The sequence below is a fragment of the Notolepis coatsorum genome (genome assembly GCF_963971535.1).
Source record: "Notolepis coatsorum genome assembly, chromosome: 6".
In the NCBI taxonomy this organism is placed as follows: domain Eukaryota; kingdom Metazoa; phylum Chordata; class Actinopteri; order Aulopiformes; family Paralepididae; genus Notolepis; species Notolepis coatsorum.
In genome coordinates this window covers 134,435,815-134,459,126 of record NC_140170.1, presented here as the reverse complement: position 1 = coordinate 134,459,126, position 23,312 = coordinate 134,435,815, and the positions used below count along the sequence as shown (strand labels likewise).

The 23,312-nt window shown below is 43.3% G+C and overlaps 2 protein-coding genes across 2 annotated transcripts in view; both read left to right on the top strand.

Annotated features, from left to right (window-relative positions):
* The window catches only part of LOC311230439 (peroxisome proliferator-activated receptor delta-like), a 159,084-nt gene extending 154,091 nt beyond the window's left edge, over positions 1-4,993 (top strand). Inside the window, exon 8 of the mRNA XM_084316710.1 lies at positions 1,419-4,993. Within this exon, the coding sequence (XP_084172836.1) occupies positions 1,419-1,666 (248 nt within the window). The 3' untranslated portion in view covers positions 1,667-4,993. The remainder of the gene's footprint in view (positions 1-1,418) is intronic.
* A 13,129-nt stretch (positions 4,994-18,122) lies between these two features.
* rpl10a (ribosomal protein L10a) lies at positions 18,123-22,883 on the top strand. The gene is made up of 6 exons (XM_084316712.1): positions 18,123-18,205; positions 18,834-18,905; positions 20,224-20,304; positions 20,886-21,034; positions 21,463-21,635; positions 22,668-22,883. The coding sequence occupies exons 1-6, from the start codon at positions 18,201-18,203 to the stop codon at positions 22,836-22,838; spliced, it is 651 nt and encodes a 216-aa protein (XP_084172838.1). The 5' UTR covers positions 18,123-18,200; the 3' UTR covers positions 22,839-22,883.
* The last annotated feature ends 429 nt before the right edge of the window (positions 22,884-23,312 follow it).

Here is a 23,312-nt window from a genome sequence, read left to right as displayed (position 1 = left end):
TGTTAACAAGGACTCTTTCACACCTCAATTTTCTCGGAAATGGTCCAAATCAAGTTACTTTTGCTGCAGCTTTTAATTGCATAATAGTAAAAGCAGTACTTTTTTCCCCAGATATTGATTGTTAAAGGCATATACTAGTCCTGAACTATAGAACATACTGTACTGTATTTGCCTACCCGATATTTCAATACAATTTTATCATGTGCACATGAAGAAAGAATGCTTCTGCCTTGCTTAGGTCGCTTTCATCCATCCCTACACCAACACCCGCTCACTCAGATCTGCCGATCAGCACCTCCTAGTGATCCCCAGGACCAGGCTAAAAACAAGGGGTGATCGAGCCTTCGAGGTGACAGCACCAAGGCTCTGGAACGCTCTCCCCCTGGACCTGCGAACTGCCCCCTCTGAGAACTCTTTTAAAAAAACAACTAAAAACACATTTGTTCAGGCAGGCTTTTGATCACACATAGGCGCCTTTTTCTTGTCCTCACTGTTCTATAGTGTTGTTTTAATTTAGTGACTCGTGATTTTATCCAAATTCTTTTATTCTACTTTTTCTATCTGGTTTCACTGTTTTTAACTGCTGTTTGTCTATTGTCATTTATTTCTGATTTTGTTTTTATTGTGTTTTTATATTAACCTGTAGTGTAAAGCACCCTGTGCATTCGTGCTGTGAAGGGTGCTATATAAATAAAGGTCATTCATTCATTCATTTCACACCTGCCTTGTTTAGTGTGGTTGAATCGTACCCTGAAGTGTTTGCCCCCTTGGTTCGGTTTGTTTGGGGAGGTGAATCAAGGTTGTCTCTGTACCAAGCATACCCTGGTCTGCCTGTACAAGGTGGTCTCAGTCCACTTTCCAAGTGACTCCTGAAGTGGTTGGTTTGAAATGAGAATGCAGGGAAATAGTCAACATCTTCATGCATTTGATCATGAAGCTGATAGGAACAATAATTTACATTAAAATCATCACTTTTTGCCTTTACGGTTTCCAAAAATATCATCATACTCAACATGCACCAAGCTGCATGCATAATCAATCACTGACAGTGAATTTTACAACCTAAATTTAGTAAAGTGTCTGCAAGTCAAAGTGAACTTGCAGACACTTTCTGAACTTTGCCATCGGTTGAACTGCCATTGTCATTGGTTGACTGTTGGCAATTGAAAACGAAACTGACCCAATTAAAAGCTGCAGAAAAAGTAACTTGATTTGGACCATTTCCGAGAAACCTTTGGTGTGAACTAGTCCTTGTTAACATCATTAGCATCATTCTCAATGGCAACGGCACCACTTGCTGAAAGGTAACAAGTTTGAAATGTCCAGTGGTACCCAGTAGTACTAGTCGAGGAAAGATCAGGCTGATGCTAACTCTCCATCTCTCTCCTCCTTCCCCTCTATCCCCCCCTGTCCTTCAGACCGTCCGGGGTTGATGAACATCAAGCAGGTGGAGGAGATCCAGGACGGCATCCTCCAGGCTCTGGACCTGCACCTGCAGGCCAACCACACTGACTCCATGTACCTCTTTCCCAAGCTGTTGCAGAAGATGGCTGACCTGAGGCAGCTGGTCACGGAGAATGCCATGCTGGTCCAGAAGATCAAGAAGACAGAGTCGGAGACCTCGCTACACCCCCTGCTGCAAGAGATCTACAAGGACATGTACTGAGCCTGGACAGAGCAGACAGATGGAACCTGTTTGTTGTCTATGTCCCAGCATCAGAGATTGGGAAAGACACCATGGAGGAGAATATGCAAGGAGACTGAAATGAGACCCGGAGCTCCAATATATCTTGTACTCAAAGTGTGGCTTGGTCTACATATACAAATCCACACTGACATCTTCATTCTTTGTGTAGATCAAAGGCATAAGCAATATGATGCGCCATTCAGCTGCCAATGTGCTTGAACCCCTCTTCTCCACTCTGATCAGCAAAGATGCCAGGAGGTTGATTTGGGAATCTGGCAAAAGTTTGAAAAGACATCCCTACTATACTTTATATTATGCAGTTTCCATGCATATCTTGGTGGGTGCTAAGAATCATCAGCTGCAGACTGTTAAAATGTCGAATGGATGTAATTATGTACCAGGATTTTAACCGTGAGGACAGGACTATTACACACTTTTTATAAAGTCTGTTACGTTCTGGTCTAAAACTGATCCGAGGTTTCTCTGAAAAGCAAGGTATTCCAGGTGAATACCTTTTTAAACACGGAAACACCTGAGACCATAGCCCAGACACTTGTGTTTCTCCCCTTCTATTTTGTCAATGGATGATCAGCGTTGCTATTTTTATAAAGAATCTTTTTGTAGTCTCCATCCACTGAGGTGGGAGTTTTTATACAATTGTCAAACCCCCCATTCTCAAACCTGGCTGCCAGGGCTAATATTATCAGATCGGCCTCTATAAACTGATGGTATAAAGAGGTGACCACAGGAGGCTGTTAAGAACAGAGAGATGCTGGTATCTTTATAAAGTAGGACTCTCCTGTACCGTGGCATGTGTACACACTTCAAATAGCCTATCAGCAGCACAGGGATAAACTACCGGAACAAGCCACTATGCCTGCGCACCCACACAAGCCTGTTACCCTCCCTGAACCACCCAGCCAATCAAAAAAGCTTAAGGGCTTTAGGGACAGCTCCCAATACCACCCGGAAAGAAGAATCTCACGTTGATTGCATTGCTATGGATCAGTTGGCCACAGCTCTCTGTGACTGTGTAAAAAAGAAAAGCGCTTAAAATTGCTTAGATGCCTTGATCACAGCGAAACTTAACCCAACAGCACTGGAGCTCCACCCTATTCCATAACGCATCGATACGACCTCAGCCTCACGTCTAACCTCTCAGCGGACATATTTATAGATTGTTACAACTTCCTAACCTCAGTACCATGTTGTTATTGTTTTCTCTTGTTGTTCGCCTGATGGGTCTAAAACCGTGGGAGTTTTATTTTTTTGGGGGGAGGGGTTCTAATACTGTGAAAGATATACTGTACCTGATCACAGGGTCTTGTGTATGTTTCATTGCCTGATTTTACTTAAATGTTTACTTAGATTTACTTTAAAAAATGGTGTATCATTGAAGTATTATATGTATTTTCTTTCATTTGAGATTGTTTTCTTTCCCCTCACTGCTAGGTTACACAAACTGACAAGCCAAACTCACGCAAATGATTCACCATTCACTCGAGCTTCCCTCCTTTCTTCCAATGGCATGAACCCAGCGACTGCTTTATCACAACTTAGGGCTACTGTTTGTGTTTGATGTTTAATACTTCCAAAATATATTCCTCTTAATGCGTGATCACATTCACACAACTCAAGTCAAGTTGATTTTCACGGTAGCACAGCAACGTCATTACTGTAATGGTCCTTTATCCCCTGATCGTCATGACTGTCCATAAGTATCCAACAACTGAAGGCGTCAAAGCAAACTGCTACGACACACTACCATGGTTTTGAATTGACCACGGTATGGAGTTTCCCTATCTGTTTAAGTTCCAGAGTGGAGGAGCCATTTCCTAAATATGCAGAAAGGTCACTGATGACAGTTATTTGTTGTATTACTACAGTACCACTGGTATATAATCTACAACAGCTGTCAATCAAATGTGGGAATTCTGGTATTCTGGATTGTTTTTGTTTTTCACCTGAACCTGAAAAAAGTCTGTCCAAAGCCTGAGAGGTACTGACTCAAGCCCAACAAACTGTATTTTTAACCTCACCCAAACAATAGAGGCCTTGCACAGAATGTTTGTGTTGTTCTGTATGGTAGCCAGTATGGCTGCCTGTAACCATTGGTGACTACTATTAAAAGAAGATGCCTAATTTCTGTGCTGTGGTAGAGTAGGTAAAATGCTGGAAAAGCACAATATTACTGTTCTACTGTGACTTGTTTACAAGATCCATGAGTATGTTTTTGTTGATATATTTATCATACTGTATATCAACACAGAAAACCATTATCTCTCCCATTGCCATGTACAAAACGATGGTTGCTATGTTTCAGGCAGCCTTGCTGGAAGAAGGAGAACTACACAAGCATTCCGTGCAAGACATCTAGTAAATGAGAAATTCAGCCTGACCCAACCTGAACTCCTCCTAGGAGTCCAACATCAACATAAAGCTCTTAGTAGGGGGACCAATGTGATTTGCTATGAATGAAATGGGTAATCCTCATGTCTGGGTCTATTAACAAAGTATTACAAGTAATGAAATGGTGCACTTCCTACATGGCAGACATGCAAATGATTGTCTCACTTTTTAATTCTAGTCTATGCATCTGCAAAACTAAATTGTTTTGTAGCACAATAATAGGTGGTTGTTGTGATGTCACCACCTGCCAACTGAAACGGAATAGGTTGCCAAACAGATTATCTTAGAGAACTACCTGTACAGTACAAAGACCAGTGATTGGTCTTTAGGTGTCTTTGGTTTGGCACAAATTGCTGACCTGATGCAAACTAAAATCAGAAAGTTGTCCTTCCTTAGTCTACTTTTACTCTGTAAATGCTTATTAATCTACTCTATATCTGACATCCCTTTTTAAATACACCTGATCATTCAATTATGATGTATTGTCCCAGTTAAATGTTACTAAACTCAGATGGTTTGGTGCTGTATTATTTTGTTTATGGCCGTGCTAGTATGTACCCCAAGCCCCCCCCCCCCCCCATTTTAAATGGATACAGTGACCCCACTGTAACTGAAACTATTAGCACTGTTGCCTACTTGAAAAAGGTACCAGTGATTATGAATGAACTTTGTTACAGAAAAGTCAGACCTAAAAAGTTACCCTCTTTTGAAAGTATTACAACTTTGTTTTTGAAATTGTCTTGCATACCAATGAACGAGCACAAAAACAAAAGTATACTACAGTACAATCTGCTGCAGTGAACACATTGTGTCTCCTGTCGTTTAAACTATCCTTAAAAGAAACAAACGGGTGTCGACTTTCTTGTCAAAATAACAGGATTCTACCTTCTGTATAGAGTTCCCTACCAAGAGTTGAATAAAGAACATTTGGTAATTCTTTAACTGTGACTCTTGTTTCCACTTATGAGTTCTTGGACTTGTCTTCCTGTATTCACAGGGTTTACCCTGCAAGCCTTAAAGGCCTTTTAGCCTGAGGTGATGAAGTTGTGAATGGGGTGGGATTTTTTTGCACGGGGACTGATTGATTGATTGATTGAAAATTGTATTAACAGATTGCAGAATGGGTACAATACAGTACAGCTCAATACACACAATTGTTAAGGGGATGCAGACCAGAGAAAGACTTTCGTCTTGTTTACATCAGGGTCCCCCATTTTCAATTCATCATAACATATGACATACATGACATACAGATACAGTACTGCTACATCTATACATTTATGACATACTAGATTTACAAATACAGTACTGTTTGTGATACAAAAAGAGTCTAAAAAAGAGTATATACATTTGACGAAGAAACTGTACATTGGAGGAGGTTGGGTAGGTGGGGTGGAGGGGGTAGGTGGGGTCGGGAGGGGAACTGTACATTGGAGGTGGGTGGGGTGGGGTAACTACATTGGATTATCCATGAAACCTTACTTGGTTACCAAGGAGAGGGTATTACTACCACTGGTATTATCATCTACAACTGCTGTCAATCAAAAACGTGGGAATTCTGGGATGTAGGGCAGAGCTCGTTTTGGGGCTGGAAGGTTTGAGCCCAGCCTCGTTTGAACCTGAAAAATGTCTGCCCTAGCCTAAGAGATAGTGGCTTTTTGCCTAACTCAATAGTTCACAAACTGTATTCTTATAACTGCACGTTGTGTGTATTGTTGAGCTCCTACTGTAGCTATCCAAGACCCACAGAGTCAGAGTATACAACAGCAAGGCAGAGCGAAAGAGAATGTGTACTCTGGGTTTCAGAGTGGCAATATGTGTATTTGTTATTATTGCCCCTGCTTGTTTCTAAACGTGAGGGAGAGAAATCCTCTACAAGGCGATGTGTGTATCTATGTCAGGTGTTCGACAGCTTGGCCCCTCGCTTCCTTCCTGAGACAGTGTTTCCTTTGTTAAGACTGTGTGAGTGTTTGCGTGCGTGTGTTGAACTACATGTGAACCTGGGGAGTGAGACCAGATTAATGCTTTCTGCAGATGTGTTTTAGCACAATAACACCCCAGAGACCCCAATGACCTTTACGACCCATTGTTCTCCCATCCAGGGCTCAGATTGCGAGGTATGGAGCCTACCTTGGGCACAGGCTGCACCGCTGCAGTAGGCCTGTATCTAGTTCTCCTTCCAGATACCTAGGAGGTCCTCAAAACATAATAATAATAATAACCTCTGAGACTGGGTTGATGTTGCTATCTTTCAGAGGCTGTGGTAATTGAAAGACCATTGCAAAGATAGTGGTATATGAAACTAGAGACCTTGGGGAACACATAGAGACCAACCATGTGTGTCATGTTAGCCCTTAAAAAAAAGTGCTTGTCAACCAATCACAGAGAAAATAAAAACAAAAAACAGTTCTTGCCGAAATCGCCAGATGACAAAACATTTGATACCAAATGACAGTATAAACATCCTAAGTGTTTTTAAGGTATTGGGGTCTTTATGTGGTCATGGTGTAACTATGGTATCAAGTCAACACTTGTTGCAGCTACACACAACTGAGATTGGGATTGTTTTCTTTAATTATGTCCCAAGTCCTTATACACTCTAAACTTTCAAAACTCAAATAAGCACAAATCAAAACACAATGGGGTGACAGTGGCTCAGGAGGTAGAGCAGTCGTCTGGTAATCAGAAGGTTCCCGGTTCTATTCCGGCTCCTCCCAGCAGCATGTCGAAGTGACCTTGAGCAAGACACTTAACCCCTAACTGCTCCCAATGAGCAGGTCGCCTCCGCCATCTGTGTGTGAATATGTGAGTGAATGGGTGAATGTGAAGCATAAGCTGTAAAGCACTTTGGATAAAAACACTATATAAATGCAGTCCATTACAACGTTTTTTTCTTGTTTGTTTTTTACATATTTATGATCAGAAAATAATTTGACACACAGTGCTAACCTGCATCTCAAATTAATCTCTAGGGTCACAGCTTTCAGATGATGCATTGCATGTGGCATCTATTATGCACAGATGACCTTGTATTCCCTGTTAAGATCCCCTGTTCCCCTTCCTGAAACCACCAGAAATGGGTATAGGTTTCAGAGAACTTGTCTAAAAGAATAATAATAATAATAAAGTTTGCAAAGTGCTTCACAGAAGATAATAAAAACATGGTAATACACATAAGGTAAAGGTGAAGTGACGTGAAGACAAATGAAAATAAAAAGGCAAGAAGATTTAGACAGAGAAGCATGTAGAAGTGAATTTCCCCAAGGGGATCAATAAAGGAATATCTTATCTTAAAAAGATGATAATGGATTCCATGAGGAATCCCAACCTAAGCATGACATAAGGGCAATTCCATGCAAATGTAAACCTCACCATGAAAAAATTTAAATAACATGATCATAACCAAACCAATTTCAAATGTATCATCAAGGTCTATATTTTGAAGTACAAAATAGATTTGATCGTAATATTTATGAGAATGCATGTTTTTTCACACTACAGGAGGAGACACAATGATGTAAAAAAAAAAATCCATTAACCTAATTGTATGATTTTCTGAATGGCCAGAATGGCAAAGAAAATCAACTGATATTTTTCTAACCTCACCTTTGGTCACGCCTCACTGCTGACATCGACACATATCACAACCTCTTGTTAACATTCTCCAAAACCATTACTAATGCCAAAGCTTCTTTCTTTCACCATAGGATCGAGGCCTCTGCCAAGAATCTACGCAAACTGCATGCTACCATGTCCTCCCTCCTCACTCCCCCCCCCACCCCCTCCTCCCTCATCTTTTTCTGCCGAAGACTTTGCGATCTTCTTTGAGGAAAAAGTGGAGAACATCCGCAGCGCCTTCTCCCAACCCCCACCCATTCCAAACGCTGAATCGAGAACCTCATCCTTCACTCTGTCATCTTTCTCCCCCATTACAGAAGCCGAGACCCTGACACTGGTAACGTCGAACCGTCCGACTACATGCCAGCTGGACCAGCTACCCTCCCCACTCCTCCAGACCATAGCACCGGACATCCTCCCATTCCTAACTGCAACCATCAACTCCTCACTCAACTCGGGGGTGGTCCCCACCTCCCTAAAACAAGCCAGAGTCACGCCCCTCATAAAAAAACCAACCCTGAACCCCACCGTCATAGCCAACTATCGTCCTGTCTCTCTTCTCTCCTTTCTTTCTAAAACACTTGAACGTGCTGTATCCAACCAACTTACTGCTTATCTCTTACAGAATGACCTCCTAGACCCCAATCAGTCTGGCTTCCGGACTGGCCACTCCACAGAAACGGCCCTCATTGCGGTCACAGAGGCACTTCACTTAGCAAAAGCGAAAGGCCTCTCCTCTGTCCTGATTCTCCTAGATCTATCTGCAGCCTTCGACACAGTCAACCATCAGATCCTCCTTGCGGCCCTCGCAGGAATGGGAGTGGCTGGATCTGCGCTGACATGGCTGACATCATACCTCAACGACCGCTCCTACCAAGTGTCATGGAGAGGGACTCTGTCGGCCACCCGCCCCCTCCGGACGGGTGTCCCCCAGGGCTCGGTCCTAGGACCCCTTCTCTTCTCCCTCTACACTAAATCACTGGGTAACATTATCACGTCTCATGGCTTCTCATATCATTGTTATGCCGATGATACTCAACTCTTCCTCTCCTTCCCTCCCTCAGATATCCACGTCTCTGAGCGGATCTCGGCCTGTCTGTCCGACATCTCCGCCTGGATGACGACCAACCACCTCAAACTGAACCTAAGCAAAACAGAATTGCTCCACCTGCCGGCCAAATCCTCCCCCCTGACCGACCTCTCCATCACAGTCAAGAATGCAGCTGTGACCGCGTCCCCGACCGCCAAGAACCTTGGTGTTGTCCTCGACGACCAGTTGAACTTCTCTGCTCACATCGCAGCGACAACCAGAACCTGCAGATTCCTCCTGAGCAACGTCAGAAGGATACGCCCCTTCCTGACAAAAGAAGCCACCCAACTCCTCGTCCAATCAACAGTCATATCCCGCCTCGACTACTGCAACGCACTGCTAGCTGGCCTCCCGGCCACTGCCACCAAGCCTCTTCAACTCATTCAAAACGCAGCGGCCCACCTGATCTCAAACCTACCGAAGTCGGCCCATGTCACCCCACTTCTTAGGGACCTACACTGGCTCCCCATTGCTGCACGTATCCGCTTCAAGGCCCTCGACCTAGCATACCGTGCGGCAGAGGGAACCGCTCCCGCCTACCTCCGGTCAATGGTCTCTAACTACACACCCTCAAGACCCCTACGCTCTGCATCTTCTGGCCGCCTCAGACCTACTCCTATCCAAGCTCCCGGAGGGTCATCAAAGAGGAGCCGCCTATTCTCAGTCCTTGCCCCACAATGGTGGAATGAACTACCCATCCCAGTTAGGACAGCCGAATCCCGTCCAATCTTTCGCCGTCGACTAAAGACTCACTTCTTCAACCATTATCTGAAATGATTAATAAAAAAATAAATAAAAGAAATATCTAACCCTGACTAACCTTACTGTCATGCACTTGTCCTAATAAACTAACCTACACTGTAACACGCAACACTTTGATGAACATTGTTACTCAGCTGATAGAGTTGTACCCTTCTTGCTGTCTTGTCGTACAGAACTTGTAAGTCGCTTTGGATAAAAGCGTCAGCTAAATGACTAAATGTAAATGTAAATGTAAATGAAGGGCTGTTGTATCAATATGTGAATCAATTATGTACTTTGTGTCTTTCCATTGGCAGGTGAAGCATGCTGTTATAATGCCCCTTTATGGGACAGCGAATGTAACATCCATAACGTTTTCCAGGAAAAGTTGTCATAAAACATGCATCTGGAATGCAATGTCAACCAAACTTCCTAAGCAAAGCTAACTTTTATAAAGATGACATATTAGCAACAATTAGTCATTCTGGTCTTATTTTTTGTATTCTTTACAAGTGTTATGGATGTTACCGTTATGTATGTTACATTGCGAGTGACGGATGTTACATTGCGAATGTGTGTTGTTAAGTCCAATTATGACTCCTTGTTTGATTAAAATCCAACATATTTCCAGACACAACTTTTTCACACATTGTTGGTCTAGGCAGAGCAGTGTCCACGTTAGCCTACTGCTAATCGGCTGCTGTCTGCCATCTCCCCCTCGCGTCTGCTCAGCCTACATGTAACATGTGTATTTGTTATTGTTTTGCCGAGTATCGTGACAAGAAACCCACCCCAAAAAACACAGAAACCCCAAATGAAACCAAACAGAAAGTAAATGAGTATTATTCCAGGGACGACATTTCAAGGCAGGCCCCCGGAATGAAGGATGCAGTGACCATAAGAGAGGGAGGAGTCAAGAAGAGGGTTCAAAAACGCCACATGTCCATGTCCCTTATGGAGGCTTACCGCTGTTTTAAGGAGGACAATCCTGACATTGTCATTGGCAAATCCAAGTTTGCTGAACTCCGGCCACCTCATGTCTGTCTCTGTTCAGAAACGCCAAGGAATGTGTGTCTGTGTAGGTACCATGAAAACACTACCCTTCTCCTGGAATGTGTGCGGCGCCATGTTCCTCGCAAAGTGTTTAAGAGTTCGACAGAATTTGTCAGTTCCGTGTTTTGCAGCGCTGATGAGCCACAATGTATGCTGAACACTTGCGAGGAGTGCAGAGATGCAAAACTGTTCCGGAACAGTATTGTGGACCACATACCAGATGAGGAAAAAAAACTGAAGACCACATGGTATGCCTGGGAGACGGTCGGTGGAGTGCAAATGAAGGTCCAGAAGACTGGGGTACTAGGAGATGTGCCAAGGGGAGGCACTTTTATTCTATCCAGCCCTCTGTCAGGAGGATGGGGGCCCCTTTTGGGGGGGCTAGAAGAGACTCTGTTATAATCTGTAGATTACGGTTGGGGCACTGTGGGCTTAATCAGACGTTGGGTACAGTAGGGAAACATCCTGTTTGGATTGAAATCTTATTAGACCAGGTGAAACCAGTACTAGTAGGCACAATCTATAGACCGCCAGAACAGAGTGGCTTTTATGACACACTTGATGGGTGTTTAGCTGGGGTGGAGGGGGTAGAAAAAATTCTTATTGGGGACTGGAACACGGATATGCTGCGTAAAGCAGCACCCGTCTTCAAGGCCTTCAGTAGATTTTCTGATCTGCACGGTTTCAGCCAGCTAATCACCCAACCCACAAGGGTATGTGATTCGACACAAACCACCATTGACCTCATTTTGACCTCTGACAAGTCCATGATCTCCAATAAAGGGGTAATAGCATGCGGGTTAAGTGATCATTATATGATTTTCTGTACCCGCAAAAAGCTAAAACAGAAGGCCGGCTGTCACAAAACAGTCACATCTAGAGACCTCAAAACTTACTCTAGAGAGGCCTTTAACCTAGAACTGGGGAGCTTGGACTGGTCAGATGAACTCAGTGGTACACAGGTTGAAGAAACATGGCTTGGATTCAAAACCAAATTCACAGCAATACTCAACAACATGGCACCCATAAGAACCACCAGGGTTAAAAATCGCGCTGAGCCATGGATGCACACTGAAATACTGGCCGCTATGAAAACCAGAGACAAAAAATGCTCTGAACTTCATAAAAGTCAGACAAAGCTTTCCAAAAGCTCAAACAGTGAACTCCAAGCCCACGTGGTTGAACTAAAAATTCAAGGAAACAGACTAAGAAATGACGTAAACACCATGATCAGAACCGCAAAAAAAAATTTCATCAACGACAAAACTGAGGAAAACAAAAACAAACCCTGCGAACTTTGGAAATTACTCAATAATCAACTAGGCTGCAGTAAAAAACTTAAAACCAGATTCTCAAACATAAACATAAAGACGGACAACACGCTCATCACAGACAAGCTGGATGTAGCCAATTACTTAAACATCTTCTTCACAAACATAGCCACAACACTGGTAAACAAACTACCCTCCCACTCAGGGCATTATGGGGTAGAACACATAGTAGCATACTACAAAAACCTAGGGGTCCACAAAGATGACTTCAAACTTGAAATGGTAACAACCGATGAGGTACTCAAAAAATGTAGCGCCCTCCAACCTAACAAGGCCACTGGCCATGACAACATCCCCTCCAAATTCCTCAGAGACGCAGCAGCCGCCATCACCCCAGTCATCACACACATAATAAACCTCTCTATAAAACAGGGACACGTCCCCAAGGACTTCAAAATTGCGAGAGTGACCCCTCTGCACAAAAAGGGCAGCAAATTAGACCCAGGCAACTACCGCCCTGTTTCTATTCTTACCTCCATCTCGAAAGTCATGAAGAAAATAGTCTACGAACAGGTCGAAAAGTACCTGGCGGAAAAAAATCGAATCTACGAATTCCAATCTGGCTTCAGAACGTCCCACTCCACTGACACATGCCTCCTCTATTTGAACGACCACATCAAACAAGAGGTGGACGCGGGCAAATACTGCGGCATGGTCATGCTGGACCTACAAAAGGCCTTCGACACTGTCAATCACTCCATTCTGATGGACAAGCTAAAAGCAATTGGTTTTGATAGCTTATCAGTGAGCTGGATGCAATCCTACCTGGAGGGGAGAGAACAGATGGTAGAGGTAAACGGTACTCTATCCCCCCCCCCCTCACAGTGAGCTGTGGTGTTCCACAAGGAAGCATACTAGGACCGCTACTCTTCCTAATTTATGCAAATGACATGTCGTCAGCCTGTGACTGCAACTTGTTCCTGTTTGCGGACGACTCAGCCCTGCTGGTCTCTGACAAGAACAAGTTGCAGGTTGAAAAAACCCTCAGCTCGGAACTAGGCAAAATCTGCATATGGCTCGCTGATAACAAACTATCATTACACATGGTCAAAACAGAGTCCATTCTCTTCGGTTCAAATAACAAACTCAGCAAGACCGACGGCTTCTCAGTTACAGTGGGTGACAATATTGTCACAAGGAAAGACGAAATTACCTACCTGGGTTCCATCCTAGAGGCAAATCTTTCCTGTGACAAAATGGCATCCAATGTAATAAAAAAAAGTCAACCAACGAACTAGATTCTTGTACCGGATCTCCTCTCTGGTAAACAAGAATACCCTGAAGACTCTGGCAGGAGCACTCATTCAAGGGTACTACGACTATGCGTGCACCTCATGGTACCAAAGCACCTCAAAGGCGCTTAAAACAAAATTACAAACATCACAAAACAAACTGGTCAGACTACTACTTGACCTGAACCCCAGAACCCACCTCACCCCTGCCCACTTTGACAACCTAGGATGGCTTAGAGTAGACGACAGAGTACAGCAACTTGCAATGGGCCTGGTCTACAAGATACACTATACGACCGGGGTACCCATGTACATGTCAAAATACTTCCCAAAGGTCAGTGAATACCACAACCACTACACCAGAGGAAGCTCAACAAATCATGTTAAACCCAGATTCGGCTCAAACAAGGGACTAAACACGTTTCGCAATTATGCCACAACAATGTGGAACGCCCTACCCAAAGCTGTAAAGGAATGTGAATCCCTACCCACATTCAAAACCGCTCTTAAAGAGCACCTACGGGACGCTGCAATTCGAAACTGGCCACGTAAATGCCCAAAACCCCCACCACCTCCTAATAGACAGTCTCCTCCCCACCGCATGTATATATTCCCTCCCCGCCGTATGTATATTTCTCTCCCACCCACCCACCCCCTCCTAATGTACAGTCCCCTCCCCATCATATGTATATACTCTGTCAGGATCTAGGGGTAACAGTACGGTATATTTGAATACCGTTTATGTCACAAATGTATCAGTACTAAATACCTATATGTCCCTATGCCATAAATGTCATGTATGTTGTGTATGTCATAAATGTCTATATGAATTGAAAATGGGGGACCCTGATGTAAACAAGACGAAAGTCTTTCTCTGGTCTGCATCCCCTTAACAATTGTATGTATTGAGCCGTACTGTATTGTACCCATTCTGCAATCTGTTAAATAAAGTTTTCATTCATTCATTCATTCATTCATTCATTCATTCATTCATTCATTCATTCATTCATTCATTCATTCATTCTGGGTTATGTGAATGTGGGGGGGTGGAGTCAGTGCAGCATGTCCTGATGGACTGTATTAAGTACAGAGAACAACGAAATTCCTTCTTTAGAGTTTTTTCTTCTCAGGGAGTTAATTCTTTCTCTTTGCCTTAATTTCTAGGCCTGGGTGAGAACCACCAAGAGAGAGCTAGTGCTGTTGTGCAGTTCCTGCTTGCCGCGGGGCTGTATAACAGAATATAGGGAGGGCTGGAAATCTATAGTGCTCCCTCTGTCCTGTGGAGGGCGGCAATACGCCTAGACGCGTAGTCCCCTGGAAACTTACAAGAAGAAGAAGATGTACTTCGTCTTCTCACAAGCAGTGCACCACAATTTCTGAAGCACTGCTTCATAAAAAGAAAACAAAGTGCTGCATTTGAGGAGAAGAAGGCGACCGCCCAAGCAGCTGGAGATTCCATGGTTCTGCAAGTGGACTTCGCCGAGAACTACACGGCGGCATACCAGGATGAGATCTAGTCTGCCCACTGGAATCAGAAGCAAATCTCCATCTTCACCTTCGTTGCCTGGTCTGACGCCGACCCCTTGTCCTATGTGGTGGTGAGTGACAGCCTGGACCATGACAAGAAGGCTGTGGCAACCTTCATGGGAAAGATTGTTGAAAACATCAGGAGAAAACATCCCCACATGACACAGCTGCACATATTCAGCGATGGAGCTGCCTCCCAGTTCAAAAACAAATTTTTGTGGGCCTTTTTATCGTCAAGTTTCCGGGGAAAATGTTCCCCAACCTCCACGTTGAGTGGCACTTTTTTTCCACCAGCCATGGCAAGGGAGCCGTTGACGGAGTAGGAGGCACGGTCAAGCGAGCAGTCAGCACAGCCGTGGTCAGCAGACAGGCGGGAGTTGTCAACACTGCTGCCGACTTCGCCAGAGTCACTGGGCAGAGGTGCCCAAACATATCTGTTGACGAGGTGACACCTGAGGAGATCAAGAGCTTCAGTGAGAAACAGGAGCTGGAGGCCAAGTGGGCAGATGTCCCCACCCTTCATGGCACACAGGGAGTGCATCACATCGAGGTTGTATCATGGGGGAAGATCAAACACAAGATGTACTCCGCCGCTGATACATCATACCATCACACTTTTCTCTCCTCCTCTGAATTGGCCAGACCACCTGTCTCCTCTGACAAGACCACCTCTCTCTTGTCAACAGCCAGACCCCCAGCTGTCTCGTGCACACAAGCCAGTAGTCACATTGAAGAGGCCAGACGTCCACCACCTGTATCCTCCGACAAGGTCGACTGTCACCCACCTACCATCAAGACAGGGGATTGTCTCCTCGTTGAGTTTGAGACAACAAACAAAACGAACAGGCAATTTGTAGGATTGGTCACCCAGCAAGACAACACAGGGGCTGAAATTCAATTTCTCCGGAAAAATGACAAATCGGGCCTGGTCTTTGCACTTCCAACCAAAGAGGACAAGTCCTGGGTCAGTTTTGATCAGATTCGTGAACACCTCAATCCTCACATGGATAACAGAGGGAGATACCATTTCTCTGAACCAGTCCAGGCAGAGTGAATTGGACTTGATTTTTTATAACTTTCTTTTTCATGGTGAGGTTGACATTTTCATGGAATTGCTCCAAAACAAATTTTCTGATTTAACCGATATTAATATTGCTGTTCTCTGTATAGAAAACACTTTTTTATGTTAATCAAATAAAGAGCTATTTTCAGAAATGACTGATATTTTGAAACTATTTAAGACCAAAAAAAAAAAATTATTATTTTTTTTGTGATTTTTGTGATGTCACAGTATGATGTCATAATAGAACATTCTAGAACATTTGTGATGTCACAGTATGATGTCATAATAGAACATTCTAGAACATTTGTGATGTCACAGTATGATGTCATAATCAAACATTCTAGAACATTTGTGATGTCACAGTATGATGTCATAGAACATTGTAGAACATTTGTGATGTCACAGTATGATGTCATAATCAAACATTCTAGAACATTTGTGATGTCACAGTATGATGTCATAATCGAACATTCTAGAATATTTGTGTTCTATATATATTCAACAATTCTCTGGTGGGTGGAGGAAGTGGGACCAAGCCAGGTGATTATATGCTCTGACTCGGCTGCTGCACTGATGGCTCTGAGTGCAGGTGGGTCTAAAGCTCGCCCTGATCTCATTCAGGAAATAATGTTGGTTTTATATAGGATTGCGAAGGCAGGCTGGTCAGTGGAGTTTTGTTGGGTCCCGGGACACGCTGGGATTGCGGGGAATGAGATGGCTGACTCCCTTGCCAAACAGAGCCTGGGAAGGGAGGAAGAGATAGGTATTTCAATGGGAAGAGTAGAACTCAGAGATAAGATAAAGAAAGGAGTTGAGGCTGAGTGGCAGGATGAGTGGGAAAGGGGGACCAAGGGAAGGCACTATTTCTCTCTGCAGCCTCGGGTCAAGATCAAGGTGGAGGGATATGGGTCAAGGAGTGATAGGGTGAAGATGTGTAGACTGAGGCTGGGGCACTGTGGGTTGAACAGTAGCTTGTTCATTGTGGGCAAACATCCAGATGGGGTGTGTGAATGTGGAGAGACTGAAACTGTCGGGCATGTCTTCCTAAAATGTGAAAGGTATAGGAAAGAGAGGGAAATCTTTTATAAAAGTCTGGTAGAGCTGGGAGTATCTTCCTTCTCTCTTAAATCATTCTTTGGCATGGATAATGAGAACCACCAGTTGATCACAGAGGCAGTGCTGACATTTCTGCATGCTTCAGAGTTGTACCAGAGGATATAGCGTTAGTGTATGTATTAGTATTGGACAGGCAAGAGGAGCAGAGAAGAAGGAGAAAGTGTGAGTTGAAGAGGCCTAAAGATGGAACACCACTAGTGTAGTATAAGAAATGAGGAGGGAAGAAATACGCCAAGAAAGAAGAAGAAGAAGAAGAAGAAGAAGAAGAGATCATCAAAAGAAGTGCGGAGGGCAGTAATACGCCACGATGCGTCTAATCTGCCGGAAATTCAAAAGAAGAAGAAGAAGAAGCATTTCCTGGCATTTTTTCAGACTACAACATGAATCCAGACTGGTTTGACCCTCAAAATGGTCCACCGAAGTCAAACACATGTGGGTAAAGCCCTATTTTTGTCTATCTAGTGTTTTTTGTCTATTTCAGACGTGTAACATCCATAACGGCACTTTTTTGTGATTCATTCCTTGAGAGGAAATGCCAGGTTTTCCTGAATGTGCTTTTTGGGTACCTCAAACCCTTCCCTACAAAGTGATAGTAAACATGTTATTCTTTGAAAAAGATATTCACAGAGTTTTCATCATGTGTTCATGTTCAGTGAGTCAGAAAAGCTTGTCCATTTCCGTAACATCCATAACGCTGTGTATTTAAATTGAAAATGGGGGACCCTGATGTAAACAAGACGAAAGTCTTTCTCTGGTCTGCATCCCCTTAATAAAGTTTTCAATCAATCAATCAGACAGACAGAGCTTCTGGTCTCATACCCTTTCTCCTTTCTTTCTTTTTGTAATTCGTAACAATAATATTTGGTTGAAAAGATTAAACTCTTTCAACACTCTTTTTATCTTCTTGTTACCAACGCAACACATGTGACTAGACTACGCTAGACTGTCAGATGGAAACTACAACGTGGTGGAGGCGTGATTGCGAAATCTAGCCGCATTTCTCGGAGACGCTCTCTGATTGGCCACTGACGCGTTTGCCCAATCGTGTGACGAGTTGTCTTTGCCTATTTCCACGTCAAACAGCCTGCAAACTACCTGGCGTTCTATCGCCATGCTCTAATAGCTTAACCAGTGTAGAAACAGGCGTCGGCCAATCAGAGAGCGTCTCCGAGAAATGCAGCTAGGTTTCGAAATCACGCGTGGTGGAGGGTAACCTCGTTCCCAGCTTTATCTCGTGAGGAGGGTGACGCAAAAATACGTTTAAATACCGCGACGCACTTCCGTTCCGTCCTTCTTTTTCAGTTCCCGTCGAGTGAGGGACAGTACCGTCAAAATGAGGTGAGAACGTTTATTTAAAATAAGTTATACTTACTTAAGAACAGGCCTGTTAATATATTCTGTATTCTTGTGTCCTGCATATTCATTGTTTCAACGAGGCCACTAACCTCGGAATGTTAGGTGGATTTAGATAGATCAGATGCTTACTGCTCGGCGTTGCCGTGAGCCTTTCGGAACAAGGCCGTTGTAGATTAATCCATCTCCATCCTATGAATTAACGACAGCCAAGGGTTTTATAAAACATCGTACTGTAATAACCACTTACTTGGCTTTGCGTTTGCATATCTGGTGTGAAGTAAGAATTGTACACCCCACTTTAGAAGGCCAAATGCTAGCCGGCCCGCTGCTCTTCAAATCGGCGTTCAGATGAGGAGCCGTGGAGCTAAATCCTATATTTATTTATCTCACCCTTCCTGTTTTCGTAGCACGTTAGTTAACTTGTAGGGAGGCGACACTCTAGCAAGTCGCCCACATGCTTTCTTTGTTCAGTTGCTTTAGTTTAGATCGAACGTTATCGGTGCTTTTTAGTTTACGTGGCATTTGCCGCTTAACTTGCCAGTAATATCTACCGTTAGACTGCGTCATCAGTTTGTCATGTATTAATATATTTATGCGTTTCGCTCCACAGCAAGGTATCCAGAGATACGCTCTATGAGGCCGTCAAGGAGGTCCAAGCCGGATCTCTGACCAAGCAACGCAAGTAAGACGAGACATTTCAAAGTCCACCTACTTTATACTATATCCTACTGAATACATGTATTGCAGATGATCGTTGCAGATCGTTATTTCTCTATTACCTGGTCTGTGAAGATAAATCATGCACCACGCTGAAAGCCTGATGTACAAAACATTCCCATACATTCTGAGACCTGAAGTAAAACTATAGATTTCAGTAAAAAATAATAATAGTAGCTTTAAAACGTGTATAGGATCCTATGCTGCGGATGCCTAGTCTTATTAGGCGGCCAACTCCAATTTTGAGGTCAACTTAATTTAAAGCAAATTAAAATGATGCACTAACCAGCAGAAAAACGTCGTCTAATTTCTCTGGGACACACACATTTATGGCTTAACTTATGACATCTTGTCTTTTCACAAGATCTTATGTGTGGTCCATGAGACCTCTGTAGTTGTTTATTTTTCACAACAGGAATTCAATATGGGTGTATTAAGAGTCATTTTAACTTTGTTTCTTTACCTCTTACACCCTAGCCATATTTTCAGAAAATTCGCCTAGAAGTACATGCCCAAGTATTGTGTCTGTTACTATGCTTGAGTAAAATGTAATTAGCCAAAGGAGAATATAATTTATTTTTCATCTTGGACTGTGAATAACACCATGCTAACATTGACCAGATGTGAAATTGCCACCAAGCTCATTCAGCACCTTCTTGCCATAAAGTGTACAAAACATCTAAGCAAATGGAATAAAGGGCAGATGATTTACAGTTTTTTTTGTAGATGCAGCAGTACTGGATTTAGCTATCCTGCCGTTATGAGTATAGAATATCGGGCATATAAATGTACTTTCTATGGCTCGGGCCAAATCTCTTTCCAATGGCAGAGTTTAATCTGGATTTAGTACCACCAGATGTAACGGGGCAGCAAAGGCCGTGAATGAAATCTTTTGTGAGATTGAGAAGAGTTTACTTTTTAGGACTACAAACATGAATGATGTGTCATTTCCTTGCATCTATATCTACCGGTTTCTGATACAATACGTGGAGTTTTTTTGTAAACTCATTTAGCTAATGACACTTAAAATCATTGCCCCACGTAGTGCTGAAAATATACACTGGCTGCTGTTTGATAGGGTTAGGGTCTTTACTCTTTGGCTACATTTGTAGAAAACCAAAATGCAACATTAATTAATACACTGTATTGATCTATTTATGATAAATTAATCTCGGCCCAGTTGGGAATAAGAGGTTAAAGAAAACATCTTGCTTCCTAAAATGTCAAAATCGCATCCCTCTAACACATTTGTTAAAATGTCTGATCCTCTTTGCGCCCGGCAGGTTTGTGGAGTCTGTGGAGCTCCAGGTCAGCCTGAAGAACTACGACCCCCAGAAGGACAAGCGTTTCTCTGGCACAGTCAGGTTGGCCCCCCCTTCCCCTTTCACCCAGCCTTGTGGCCGTCTGCCCTGTCCAGCCTTGACCACTGATATGATAGGGGGCCTTGGATTTCCCCACTCAATCTCTGCATGAAAACTATTCAGCACAAACGCACGTAACATAGTATTCTCTCAGACACACAGATGGGTTTAGCAGCCATCCTAGACACAATTTCATCTCAACTCACTACAAATTAGCCTGGCATGGTTGCAGACTGGGGCAGTCGGTCCAGAAGTGTCTTGGGTAGTCTGACTGAACCCCTCCCCCTTGTGGGGAGGGAACCAGCGGACGGACCCCTACCCTGGGTCTTAAAACATGAGGGGAGGCAGACGGGGGTGCCTTCATGGCACCCCTTGAGCCGACCATTTTATCTAACAAAATGGTGTTGCTGGTGGAGTTCCAGAAGAGAAGCCAGTTGGCGTGGTCCTGGTAAGACCGCTTCAGGTGCTCTATAGCTGTTGGGATCAAATGTTGTTCGATATAAAATTTTGATTTCTGTGCAGCACCCTCCCTAATGGCTGTACCATAACTGTCAGGTGGTGATCAAACTTGTCTTCTCCTGTAGACTGAGGACCACCCCCAGGCCTAAGTTCTCTGTGTGCGTTTTGGGAGATGCCCAGCATTGTGATGAGGCCAAGGCCGCAGACATGCCTTTCATGGATATAGAGGCTCTCAAGAAGCTCAACAAGAATAAAAAGATGGTGAAGAAGCTTGGTATGTGGTGTAAACATGGAGGTCCAACTGTAATTACAAATTATTCTTAGTTTGTTTCAACCTGCTTGGAGTATCGATTTGTAAGGCCCGACAACACGCGTTAATGTCCCCATGGGTCGAGTGGAGTTTGCCACATACGACCACCATAAGTGCAACTGTAAGTGAACAACTATGTACCTTGACAAAGTAAATTTCACCCATCCTGTACTTCAGTGAGTAAACTATTGCAGAATGGTGTTATTACGAAAGTCCCTGGTCTGTGAAGAGAAATCATGCACCACGCTGAAAGCCTGATGTATAAAAACAACCCATATTCTGAGACCTAAAATAAAACACTGTTCCAGGTCTGATTTGTAAATGCCTCTTCTAGTTATCAACTTGGAGGTGTATTTTTAAATGTCTTCCTCACACTGCCTCTTCCTCCTCAGCCAAAAAATATGATGCCTTCCTGGCTTCGGAGTCTCTGATCAAGCAGATCCCTCGTATCCTGGGCCCAGGTCTGAACAAGGCCGGCAAGTTCCCCTCGTTGCTCACCCACAACGAGAACCTCGGCACCAAATGTGATGAGGTCAAATCCACAATCAAATTCCAGATGAAAAAGGTGATCATCCTGTGCACCACATTGATTTCCTTAACTTGTAACTCAGGACATTGTGATTAGTGCACTAAAATGCCAATCTATTGCAAATTCTATATATTTTTATCTACATAGTTTATTTGAGCTGTAACTTAATGCAACACAAGGATTCTGTGTCCTTTGATCACAGGTGGAGATATTCAAACTCTTTAACTCAATAACTACTGTAGAGCTAAATTAATCTGTGCAAAATAGTTTAGAGCCTTGGTATACGTGTCCAAAATAAGGTTATTAGATTGGCCTCGTCTTGCACTGAATGCATGACAGTCGTTAGTCCCTGGTCTGTGACGATAAATCATGCACCACGCTGAAAGCCTGATGTAAAAAACATTCCCATAAATTCTGAGACCTGAAGTAAAACCAGATTCTAGTTTAAAAATAATTAAAAAAAGTGTTAAACGTGTATAGGATCCTATGCCTGGGATGCCTAACCTTATTAGGCAGCCATCCCCAACTATCATTCAAATGTATGCCCAAATCAGCAGAAAAACAACAGTTTTTAGTGGATCTCCACCTGTACCTTACTAAATGCCATTCACACTACCAGTGAAGGGTGGGAACATACTCCATGGGAATTGTAAGTTACTCTGTTCTAACTGGATCTAACGCACTATTTCAAGCCCTACCAGTGAAGGGGGTGGGAACATACTCCATGGGAATTGTAAGTTACTCTGTTCTAACTGGATCTAACGCAGTATTTCAAGCCCTGCACAACCAATTTCCGTAGTGGGTGCTCCCGATGGCTACACTGATTTGACGAGCTTGTGGGAGTAATGCCGTTAACATTGGCAAAAGCCACTGGTTTCACAAGCATGAATTATCTATGCTAAGTTTCATTATAGTATTTTTCAACGTTGGCAGTGTGAAGATGGGCTGAGATCTACCAAAACGTACTTTCTTCATCTGCACACCTTTTTAAAGATGGACAATCTTCATTTTGGAGCAAGAATCCAATCTTATGTTTTGTTAACATCTCTGAATTTACTTATTGTTCAGGTGCTGTGTCTGGCTGTAGCTGTGGGTCATGTGAAGATGACGGAAGATGAGCTGGTTTACAACATCCACCTTGCTGTCAACTTCCTTGTGTCTCTGCTCAAGAAGAACTGGCAGAACGTGCGTGCCCTTTACATCAAGAGCACCATGGGCAAACCACAGCGCCTCTACTAAGGGACTGCATATCTTTATTTTTACCAATAAAAGCTCAAAACACAATACCTTGCTTATTATTTAGTATGATTGTTTGCAATTATGAGTCCCTGCTGTTCTTGTGTTAATTCCTTTGTCGCTATTAACCATACAAAGGCTTTTACTGAAATTATGCAGAATATTGGGTGATGGGTATTCCTGAAGGTTGAGGTGAAAGACTGGTATTCTCTGGGTGAGCTATACATTGAGCCATTAGAGTAGCTAGCTCGGAACCCAAACCATACTGCAAGAATCTTAAACTACTATTGACTTGGAAAACAACCATGTAGTCGGTTAATAGTTATTTCTTTATTGAGCCCCTTGATGAAATTTTGGTATCGGGGGGGGGGGGGGTATAGGTATGTGCATGATGTTAACTAACAACTACTATTTACTTGGAAAACAACCATATAGTCTGTTAATAGGTATTTCTTTATTGAGCCCCTTGATGAAATT